At 40.9% G+C, this 12,252-nt stretch overlaps 1 protein-coding gene across 1 annotated transcript; it reads left to right on the top strand.

Moving 5' to 3' along the window:
* Positions 1 to 1,361: 1,361 nt before the first annotated feature.
* On the top strand, positions 1,362 to 7,677 carry borcs7 (BLOC-1 related complex subunit 7). Its single transcript, XM_034682771.1, has 5 exons — positions 1,362 to 1,545; positions 4,723 to 4,785; positions 4,891 to 4,934; positions 5,020 to 5,040; positions 5,169 to 7,677. Exons 1-5 carry the CDS (start codon positions 1,414 to 1,416, stop codon positions 5,218 to 5,220), a joined length of 312 nt encoding a protein of 103 aa, XP_034538662.1. The 5' UTR covers positions 1,362 to 1,413; the 3' UTR covers positions 5,221 to 7,677.
* Positions 7,678 to 12,252: the final 4,575 nt, after the last annotated feature.

A 12,252-nucleotide genomic window follows, 5' to 3' on the forward strand; every position in this document is an offset into this window, starting at 1 on the left:
TCGCCTACAGTGAACTAACAAAATATGATTGAATTCAAATTAGCTCTATGCAGACCAATGGTTGAAAATACAAAAGAAAAAAAGAAATATAGAAGAATGCAACCCGATGAAAGAAGTACCATCACATGTACTATTTATTTTTATTTATTTATTTATTTTATTGCATTTCATCTTTCCATTCATTGTGTTCTTTTCATATTGTATATTGTTTGTTTTATTGAGTACTTTTAATATTAAGTCTGTTTTATTATTGTTACATTTGTAAGGTGACATTGAGTGTCCTGAAAGGTGCCCATAAATAAAATGTATTATTATTATTATTATTAATAATAAAATAATAATAATTTCTCAAAAAAAATGTTTCTGTTATAACATTTTGTACTTAAAGTTTTTTCCCCTTGTATTTTTTATATATTTTGTCCCTTTATCCTATATATGTGTATATATGTGCATGTGAATGTATAAATATATACACTACCAGTGAAACTTTGGACACACCTTCTCATTCAATGGTTTGTATTTATTTTGATTATTTTCAACATTGTAGATTAAGAAACATTGTAGAACATTGGGCTACTTTACAGAATCTAAAACATATTCTGCTTTGTTCATTCAATAATTCCATATATGTTCTTTCATAGTTTTGATGTCTTCAGTATTAATCTACAGTGTTTACAATAATTAAAATAAATACACACCCTTGAATGAGAAGGTGTTTCCAAACTTTTGACTGGTAGTGTATATATTTCTTTTCCTTAGAATTTATTTAATTGTAATTGTGTGTCTTTGATTTTTTTTTTTTTTTTATTCAATAAACATATTTTTACAAAATAAAAAAACACTATAAACTATCTGTGCACTACTTAATATATATATATATATATATATATATATATATATATATATATATATATATTTAATTCAGGACATGTAGTTGAACTTTCTGAATCTGAATCTGTTTAAGTGTTGTTTGACACTAAAAGGATATAAAAACATCTTTCACCATTGATGATTTTATACTGTAGTTAATTATGTGTATCATAAAGTTTTCATAGTGTTACTGATTTATTTTAAAATAATACGCCTAATCATGAGTGGATGTCATCATCCATTAATGATAATAATAATACTGATAATAACAATAATAATACTTCTTATTATTGTGCAGATGTAAATGCAGTAAACTATAAACCATAAAGATGTATGATGTGACCTAGACGTCTAAAATCCAACACATTTTTAAACCCTGACAATAAGCTGACCTTGATGTACATTGAATAATAAAGAAACTCTCCGTCCCTTCAGCTTCTCATCATAATGAATTTCACAGTTAGACATAATGTTATCGTTCGAGCGAACGCGTTGCTGTGTCTTTTGACCCTGCGCAGGAACCGTAGCTAGCCAAAACAGAAGATGGCTACGGCGGATTCCCAGCCGCGGTTCGGACAGTCTGTCAAAGGTTTATTATCCGATAAGGTGGGCTCCTGCAGCGGGGATGTCATCGCTTTGACCCGCCAGGTGCTGAAGGGATCCCGCAGCCAAGAGGTAAAACGATCCGAGTTACAGTCAGCTTTATCCGGATGTAGCTACGAGCTAACACAGAGAGGAACTAACCAGATCCAGAACCCGGAAGTGTGTCAATAAAGAGAGAGTTTTTTTGTACAGCAAGCTTTAAACTTAATGATGAAGTGACGTCTGATCGGGAAAACTTAACTTTGGGCTTTTATTTATGATAAATGAACCCATCCAGCTGACCCAGGTTACCCAGGGGCGAGTCCAGACTGTTATGACTGGGGAGGCCCGACCGACTTTAAAGCGGGGGTAACATGAAGTATGCACACACACACACACACACACACACACACACACACACACACACACACACACCTGCATATAGCTGGAGGATTTTAATAACTGTGCACAAAACACTGGCAACTCTTGCTCTAATATATCAGGAAAAACCATGGTCTGTTTAATAAATGGATGTAGTATCCATGACGTCACCCATCTGTTTCTGAAGCGCTGTTTTGAAGCTGATGGTCGGCGGGTGCCATATTAGAAATGCTTAACTCAAACATAACTTCTGTCGAGCTAGTGTGAGGTAAAGAGTAGTGATGGCGAGATGAAGCTTCTTGAAGCATTGAGGCTTTCCATCCAATTGGTTCACTCATGAGCCGAAGCTTCATGGAGCTCCATTTGCTCTACTGCGCCATCAAGTGGACAATACATGTAAAATAAGCGCAGTGATTATAATGACACCATCCCTTAGGTGTGTGGAGCTTTGAATTGAATAAGTGAATGATGTTTGTGATGCCAACACATAAATAATGAACTTCTTAGTATGGTGTCTGTCTTTATGATACAATGGCCGGGTCAAAAGGGAAAGTGGAAACAAATTGGGTTGTGACTGTGCGCTGCCCCTTATATTTCGAATCGCGCATCAAACCCGCTAACCGGTTCCTGAATCAGTCACGTGATACAGGCGGCTCGTGAGGCTTCGAACGTCACCACATACGTCATCAACACAAGCCTCGATACGCACTTCACAGAAATCTTCCTGGATTACTCTGCACACGCTTCAAAGCCTCGACACGGGAGGACACATCACTACTAAAGAGGCGGGCCTTCAGCCTCCTCGCTGTCCTAATCCAGAAATGAGCTATTCAGACTAAACTCATTTTAGGTGTGTATGTGGTTTCCGGTGTTTCTGCAGCCAGCCTCAAGTGGACGCTCAAGGAACTGCAGTTTTTAACACTTGCGCATCAGCTTCAATTCTTGCTGCCGGAGGTTGCTGCTTGGGAAAACAACACTCAAATTTACAGTGACGTCTACAATATAAAATAGAAAGTGTTTGCTCTAGGGATGTAAATTTGAAGTATTTTCCGTGATCGATCTTTGGAAATGTTAACGACCAATTATTGATTCATCCTTAAAAAAATGTAAACGTTTTCCATGTCAAAAACAATGCCAAATGCTTTTTTTCCCCTTGAATCAAATTTTCCTTCCTGACACAATGTATATAACTGACAGTATTGAATAGCTACGGATCATATTGAAGTGTTCAAAATGTTAAACACGCTGAATATCAACATGTGGAGCAGGCTCATAATCTCTGCGGACATACAGTCATAAAAGTGAAGGCTCAGACTTCAACAAGAGAACTGAACAGAAACATGTTTCAGACTCACAGAGTCCAGTTTTCTGTCTACTCGTTCTTATTGAGAAAAATAAGCATGTGAACGTGGTCAGGTGTCAGCCGGGAGCGCAACCAGGTCATAATCAGTCCAGCGGCGCGCTCGTGGAGACCTGTCACTCAGCCGCAGCCCCCAGCTGAGTGTCTCCGCTGTGAGCAACACCTTCAGTCAGCTGATTCACATCCAAACATGCTTTAAACTTCAAACACCTCCCTGATAGCTGAACCAAATATGAGACCACATGATGTTTGTTCCACATGACAGATAATCAGAACAGAAAAATGTGTTCAAGTACGTTTTTTTTTTAAAAGTTATATTTTTTGGCCTTTTTGCCTTTATTGTATAGGACAGCTGTAGAGAGACAGGAAATGTGGGGAGTAGAGAGCGGGGAAAGACATGCATAGAATGTTCGACCGGCCGGGAATCGAACGGGCGACCCCTGCGACGAGCACTGTAGCCTCTGTATGTGGGGCGCTTAGACCACTAGACCACCAGCGCCCCTCAAGTATGTACTTAACGATCAATTAATCAATACTCCATTAGTTGATGACATCCCTAGTTTGCACTGTTATTTATGTGACAGACAGAGAAGCTGTATCAGTGTGCAGCATCAGGTGCACTTCATCTGACTCTCTCCCTCTCCCTATCACATTTAGGTTTCATGGGGAAGTGACAGACTGACAACGAAGAGCTGCACAGAACATTTCTGTCTTCTTAGAAAATAGGCATTGTTTGTTAGTTATGTTCGGTCAAAACAACAACAGGGCATCTCGTGACTAGCTGAGGGTTCCTGTGTGTTTGCTCCCTGCTCTTGGTGTTGTATTGCAGTCCAGTTTTTAGGGGAAATAGCGCTATCTATCGAGATCTGAGCTCCAACCAAGTGAGGAAGTTGGAACCTGCTGTGTTCAGGGTGTGACAGATCTGCAGAGATGGTTCTTTAGACATGTTGTTTTCTTGTTTGGTGTTCCAAACAAACCAGGCAGCAATGGAGAACAGACTGAAATACCAGTCCATCTTCTGCTGGACCCTTTTGATGACAGACCACTTGAGATATTGGGTGATTGTGGATCCCTTAAAGTTTCCACAGCAGACACGGCTCTGTTGAGCACTGAGATGGAGGACAGTGTGGAGTCTGGCTCTGGCTTTGAAAGACTGAGTGACTATGTTTGTCTCTAGTCTGTCTGACCACGTCACATGTCACATATGTCACTGATGGCAGAGGCTGCTAAGTCAAGCGTGCATCAGTATTCACTTGTTATATTGAGACTGCTGTCCATCCACACACCGATGACTCAGTTTGAGGTTGAGTATCTTGCCCAAAGACACTTCAGCATGTAGACAGTGGTACCTGGGATTGAACCTTCAACCTACTGATTAAGAGACGACTGACTCTAGCACTGAGCCTCAGCCTCACATGATGCATTGTTTTCATGAAAGCCACCCAGACTGAGGGATTTTCTTTGTCCTGTATGATATCAGACTCCTGTGTCAGTCCTTCATGCTTTCTCATTTCTAATGTCTCCTCCAGCTTCTCGGTCAAGCAGCCAGAAACATGGTGATCCAGGAAGACGCCATCCTGCACTCTGAGGATGTGAGTTGTCAATCAGCCGACGTGAACACTTCTTTAAATCCCCTGTTATTGCTCGTGTGATCCAAACGATGGCACAGCTCAACTCTGTTATTGTTTGTGTTCCAGAGTCTGAGGAAGATGTCCATCATCACCACTCATCTACAGTACCAGTGAGTATCAGCCTCACATCTCAGAGACCTTTGTCCTGACTGTAACTGTGTCCTAAAGCTGTATCTGTGTGTGTCTCTCCCTCAGGCAGGAGGCCATCCAGAAGAAGTAAGTCTAAACACGGCTCTCTCTAACCCAGCTGACATCACTGTCTGAACACAGAGCCATAACACAAACTGATGACGTGCTTGGACTGTTCTTTGAATGTTCTTTGAATGTTTGTTTCTGTGCTGCAGTGTGGAGCACTCTAAAAACCTGCAGGACCAACTGAGACACCTGCTGAAGTGACACAGCACCAGAGGAGCACCAGAGGAGAACCAGTCTTCTGTTCACCAACACCGTCTCAGCAGGAGTTTGAACATGCATAGAGTTTAAAGTTCAGCCTTAGATATCCTTTCTTTTTTTTTTTTGAAGTTATACTTTTGGGGCTTTCACACCTTTATTTCTAGAGGAGAGGACAGTGGATAGTGTAGGAAACTGGGAGAATGACATGCAGGAAAGAGGCCGCAGGCTGGATTCGAACCCGGGCCACCTGCTACATGGGTGTACAACTTAACCATTAGGAAAAGTCCACACCCAGATATCCTTTCTAACACGCTGCTGGCTGGTACAGCGGGAGGATGTCATCATTTACATGTTTATGTTTTGTGAAGTGTTGCTCAGTGTCGGCCATAGACTGTATAGATAATGGACGTAGTATCTGTGACGTCACCCATCTCTTTCTGAAGCGTTGATTGGGGACAATCGTCAGCGGTGGCCATATTGGAAATGTTGAACTCATCCTGACTGCTGTCGAACGATTGTGCGTAAAGAGGCGGGCTTTGAGCCTCTTAGCCAACAGCTACAGTGTTCCCACCTGTCAATCAAGTCAAGTTTATACCAGACTGTAAACATGTTTATTTCTGCTGTAAAGATCAGCATTTTTGAATGGGTGTGTATGTGGTTTCCAGTACTTTCGGAGCCAGCCTCAAGTGGATCTTTGAAGAGCTGCAGTTTTTAACACTCCTGCATTGGCTTTAATTCTCGCGGGCGGAGGTTGCTGCTCAAGGCTGATTTATAGTTCTGCGTCTCCCCTAAGCAGCAGGGGCTGACGAAGACATGAGCACCACATACCTGTGCGTCGATGTGTCCGTGTTGCTCAGCAATTCTCCACCAAAACGCTTGAGGGCAGTGCGGTCTCTCTGATAGTCGGCCGCCTGCTTCCTCTGTTTACTTTTCCACAGAGATTCAGAGCGTGTTCTGTTAATCTACAGCTGATACATGTTGCTGTTTATCATACAGACATGATTACATGAAGAATAGAGAGGAGGAGATGGAATACACGGCCGATGAGCGGGGATTCCAGAAGTGCTGTAAATGCGGGAAACACAATGCCGCCGAGTTGACCAATCACAGGGCTTGCAGTCCGCGTCATTCTACGGGTAGTTACATTTTTGAAGAGGTGCATGTCAGCTACATGTGTAGGCCTCTGTGTAGGTACAGGAGCTACGCGGACACCCGGCGTAGGCTACACCGTCGATTCGACGCGGAAGTATAAATCAGCCTTTACTGTCGGCATGATGCCCCAAACTTAAGAGTTGTGTTTGCAAAGCAGCGACCATGAGAAGTTATTTATTGACGGGTTATATGTTTTGAGTTCTTGTGTTTCCTCAGTCTATTTAAAAATCGTGTCTGCAGCATCCTGGCTCCTCACAGCACCTCGATGTGGGACAAATTCAAACCTTCATCTGTTCTGAAGCACGCCTTAAATGCACCTGTAGGGATTAGATGTAATCTCTTGGTCGACACAAAAGCTATGATCGTGCAACTGCAGAATTTTGTCAATGCAAAATCCTGCACGCTTTGAAAAAGTGGTTTGAATGCCATCGTTTGCGTTTTAATTTTGAGAGAGAGCCATGAATCAGGAAGATGTTCGGCCCCTCTTGAATGTTTTGAATGTTTGAAAGATGATGAATCTGTCAGAGACACAGAGTTCTTGTGGTCCTTGTGGTTCAAGGGTGGAACATGTCTTGGCAGCACAAAGTGTAAAAACCTTTGTGCACGTGCTGCTGTGGTGAGGCTGTGTGTGTGTGGCAAGATGCAACCCAATGGACTGTCTTTGTAACTTTCATTGAAGTGATGCATTCACACTTTCAGTGTCCATGTTTTGCCTGCAGTGGAGTGAAGCAAAGTGTGTGAGCATGAATAAAGACACGTCTTCTACTCCAGGCTCCAGAGTTCTGCTCCTGGAAGTGACCAGGAGAAGAAAACCTGTGGACCAGGGTTCATTGTTCATTTCTCCACAGACTTGAGGAAGTTTAAGAGAGAGTCCATCCCGGGCTGCATCATCAGCTCGGTGGTGTGATAAGGAGAAACAGGACAAAGCTATCAGCAGCCAGAAGGCCAAACAGCTGCTTGACCCTGACGGCGTCCCTGAGGCCACGCTGCTCATGCTGCACGTGTTTCACACCGTCATGCTGGGCTCGCTGCCTCAGGAGGAGCTGACTCAGGGTGTGTTGCAGGACTGGACAGACACACAGGGGACATACTGACCTTCATACAGCGAGTCAGCAGAATGCAGAAACAGAATCACAAACCATGAAGAGTAAATACAAACTGAGGTACAGTCAGAGCGAAGAATCTCTGAGACGTTTTTACTGAAGTGTTTATCATCTACTGTCAGTTTAACCTCTAAGAGTTTTACAATGAACTGTCAAACTTCACTGGAACAATTGAGAATAAAACGTCCTGGTTTTGGGAACAACAGTTGTTTTTTCATTGTATGTTTGAAATGTTGGACTAACAAAGAACCTGTATGAGTCAGAGAACCACTGCAGTCGTGCCTCTGCTTAAACTTTAAAAACTGTTCTTTTAAGTTCCTTTTATTTAGTTATTTTACTTCATTCTCATATTTTACATCCTTTAAACTCTTTTTATTTCAATATTTAAATGTCACAAGCAACTTCAGGGACAGAGCTGAAGCTGTGGGTTTTAACCCTCTTGTTATGTTCGTTTCTTAGGGACAACAATAATGTTCCTGGGTCAACTTGAAAAGAAGAGTCAGAACCCCAAAAAATCCCTGTAAACATTTTTAAAATCTCATTAACTCTATTACTAACCATTTAAATTAATATTGAGTGCAGTGGTGTTCTTTAGTTCTCACAGATCATGGTTCAATGAGGAGAACTCACTCATTTTTTATGAAACTCATATTAAAACTTTTTTTAATGTACATTTTTAAAGCCCTTAATATAAAAACAATAGTTTTACATGACATTGATTTTTGTTTATTTTATTTTACATTTTTAATTCTTATTTTTTTATGTAGTGATGTTGATATATTAACACAAGACACCTCTTCTGTCACATGCTGCCCAGACTTTTATGCTTCATTTAGCTGGTTTGGAAGGCATATATTAACTAAGATGGAAGGAACCTCTGAATAGGCCTACCACTAGCCTTTCATCCACTGTGACATTAGAAATGCGAAATAATACTTACAGAGGGTGGTCTTCAGCTCTTTTCTAAATAATGGACGTCCTATCAAAAGCTGACTTTTGAGGAATCAATCATTACTCAATCTTTATTTGTATAGCGCCAAATCACAACAAACGTTATCACATGGCTCTTTTACAAACAGAGCAGGTCTAGACCACTCTATGTCAAATTATAGACAGAGACCCAACACCAAGACAGGATAAGACTCAGTCTTACCCCTCCTTAATCCACCATGAGCAGAGCACTTTGCAACATTTAGCAAGTTACAGAGGCAAGGAAAAACTTCCTTTAACAGGCAGAAACCTCCAGCAGGACCAGACTCATGTTGGACACACATCTGCTGAGACCACCGAGTTGGGGTTGAAAATAGGAATAGTTTTACTTTCAGCCCAAAGATCAAGTTGTCTTTCATTACACAGATTTTATTGACATTTATTTTTATGTTGTTTTAGTTACTTAAATTATTTTAAATTATTTTTATTATTTAAAAATGTATTTGTATTCATTATTTTATTTATTTATGTCTTGAGGAACGATACATGAAGAGTAAGAGATGTGACAATACAGTAGGCAATATACAAAACAATGTGAAAGACACGACTACACATGAAGAGACAAAACCAGACAAAACAGAGACCAGCAGGTGTTTATATTTTTATAAGAGCTGGCTTAGAAACAGCCGACTGATGATTGAAGGGAAAACCTACTACAGTGAACCCCACGCCATCAAGTGAACCACAGTCCTCCAAAAGATTCTTCTTTATTTGGTGTATGGAGACCGCTGTCCAACATGTCACTCAAAAATCTCCCACAATTTAGTTTGGGTTATGAGCATGTGTATGAGTTACATCTCAATCAATCAATCTTTATTTATATAACACCAAATCCCCAAAAATGTTCTCCTCAGACTCTTTCCAAACAGAGCAGGTCTAGACCGTACTCTATGTTCTATTATTAACAAAGACCCAACATCAAGACAGGATAAGATCCAGTCCCATCTTACAGACAGGACTCAGTCTGATCTCATCTTAATCCACCATGAACAGAGCACTTTGCAGCATTTAGCAAGTTACAGTGGCAAGGACAAACTTCCTTTAACAGGCAGAAACCTCCAGCAGGACCAGACTCATGTTAGACACCCATCTGCTGAGACCGTGTTGGAGAGGGAGATGAAGAGAGAGAGAGAGAGAGAGAGAGAGAGAGAGAGAGAGAGAGAGAGAGAGAGAGAGAGAGAGAGAGAGAGAGAGAGATGATAGTGGTGAGACAGATAGTAGTAGTTGTAGCAGCTGGAGTCTGGCACGTCCACAACAGCGGAGATCCAGAGGACCCTACGAGACAAGGGAGCTCAGGGACTCCAGAAAGGTCTATGGTTAGTAACTTTAATGGAACAGGAAGAGTTAAAGTAAGATACTGGCAGACAGAGAAGAGAGTGGGAAAGACAGGATCCCAGAGTGTCAGTCTAAGCCTATAGCAGCTTAACTAAGAGCTGGCTCTAAGCTTTATCAAAAAGGAAAGTTTGAAGCCTACTCTTAAAAGTAGAGAGGGTGTCTGCCCCCCGGACCCTGACTGGTAGATGATTCCAAAGGGGAGGGGCCTGATATATTATGGCTATACCTCCCATACTACTTTAAGAGACGTTTCTCCTCTCACAGAATAAACAAAGTCTTTCCTTTGAATCCACTCTCCCTCTGCTCTGATGCTGAAGTCTGAACACTGTTTTACTTAAAGATATGCATTAAATCAGGAGAGGGCAGACAGCATTTGTGATCATGTGTTAAACAGGAGACTGCCTTCAAGAGCTGCTTCTGAGAGCATTATTTGAGCCTTCAGTGTCCTCTGCTGGGAGCTTGTTGTAATTGCATCATTATTGTCTTTACCTGTTACAATTTTACAATGTCATTTAACAGACGCTTTTATCCAAAGCGATGTGCATAGGAGAACAAGAACAACACAAGCAAAGACTAGACAAGAGGAAACAAGATCAGTAAGAGTAACAAAGTGCTTCAAGTCCATTTGGGTGCAGGTACTGCCAAGCAGTGTAAAGGCAATAATGCACAAAAGTAAATAAGGATTTTTTTATTTTTTTGAAATAAGGAACATCTACAATGAAGCAACCAAACAATTTAAGATTTTCCGTTATCATCATCAACAATTAACATCACCAAACTAATGACTAAAGTACCTGTGTGTTAACAAATGCTAAACAATAGTGTCTCTCCTCAATGGTGACGTGTTGTGAACTGCTGCAAGAACATCTCCCTTGACCTTATTGACGCACATCATGAGCTGAGATCTGCAGGCTGAGGGAGCCGATGATAATAATAATAATAATAATAATAATAATAATAATAATAATAATAATAATAATAATAATAATAATTTTATTTGTAGAGCACTTTTCAAAAACCAAGTTACAAAGTGCTTTACTTGGGCAGCAAAATAAAACAGGCAGTTCATAAAATCACACAAGTCAAGGTAAAGAAATAAAACATGTTTTAAAAGACATCAAATTCCTCAAAAAGAACTCTAAAGGAATACAATTATTTTAAAATATATTCTCAAGGCGGTTAAAATCAAATCAAATCAAATTCAGATAAAATTAGGAAAGGCTCTACGGTAAAAGTCTGTTTTCAGAAGAGATCACTGACTCAGCAGACCTGATCTCCTCAGTCAGATGGTTCCAGAGTGTTGGACCCCTCAATGGAACACCCTGTCCCCTTTCCTTTTCATTTTTGTAATTGGAATGCAAAACAAACCTCTGCCTGAGGATCTCAATGCACGCGTCGGCTCATAGGGTACTAAAAGGTCTGCTATATAGCTCGGAGTAAGTCCATGAGGAGCTTTAAAGGTGACATATCACGCTTTTTTCATCAATATATATTGGTCTAAGAGGTCCACAAAACATGTCTTTAAAGTTTATGCTCAAAAAAACACTTTGAAATCAGATTTTGGTCTGCCTGAAAAGCCCTCTTCTTCAGTCCTCCTCAGAACACTCTGTTTTCTCTCTGACCACGCCCCCTCCGGAAGTGGATATGCCCTCGGCTGTCCAGCACGTTGATCTAATGTTTACATGTTGGCTGAATATACACGGCTGCTCAGAGATCACGTTACTTCAACCCTCTGAATCTGATCCTGAATCTGATCCTGACGGAGAGGCGCCTGTAGCAGGACCTTTCTGAAGGATTGGTCACAGATTTAGTGTTTCTTGTTGTTTTATTTATCAGTATGTCGACGTGTGTCTTGGTACACAGCTACGAACATGTAGCTATGTGGCTATGCTAACTAGCGCTAGCACTTATCCATGATAAATAAAAATCATCCACTAGATCTTCAAATCTGCAGACGTGGGGAGTAAAACCGACCTCTGCCAGAAAGGCAGCAGGACCTTTTATGAAGGATTGGTCACAGATTCTGTGTTTCTTGTTGTTTTATTTGTCAGTATGTCGACGTGCGTCTTGGTACACAGCTACAGCTACGACATGTAGCTATGTAGCTATGCTAACTAGCGCTAGCACTTATTCATGATAAATAAAAATCATCCACTAGATCTTCAAATCTGCAGACGTGGGGAGTAAAACCGACCTTTGTGTTTATTAAGACAGCCTACAACTAGCATGCCTCCCTCCTAAGGGATTCAGTATTATTTTATACAGTCTATGGGCTGAACAAGCTCCGAGCTCTGACTCCGTGACAGACCGGATATTGTTGTTACGTAACAAAAACACTGAAGTCTGAAACGGCTCGTTTCACACACATTTACAGAAAGGTGGAGAAATCAGAACAGGGGCAGAATGGATTCTTTTCATTTTCAGGGGGTTTGTAGACATGCCAGGGAAACATATT

The sequence above is a fragment of the Notolabrus celidotus genome, chromosome 4, assembly GCF_009762535.1.
Source record: "Notolabrus celidotus isolate fNotCel1 chromosome 4, fNotCel1.pri, whole genome shotgun sequence".
Lineage (NCBI taxonomy): Eukaryota > Metazoa > Chordata > Actinopteri > Labriformes > Labridae > Notolabrus > Notolabrus celidotus.

Bases quoted from the DNA above. Each gene is read 5' to 3' on its own strand.
- borcs7 (XM_034682771.1), top strand. From the start codon at position 1,414: ATGGCTACGGCGGATTCCCAGCCGCGGTTCGGACAGTCTGTCAAAGGT. The intron at 4,786-4,890 runs GTGAGTTGTCAA...TTTGTGTTCCAG, and splicing joins CCATCCTGCACTCTGAGGAT to AGTCTGAGGAAGATGTCCAT. The intron at 4,935-5,019 runs GTGAGTATCAGC...TCTCTCCCTCAG, and splicing joins ACCACTCATCTACAGTACCA to GCAGGAGGCCATCCAGAAGA.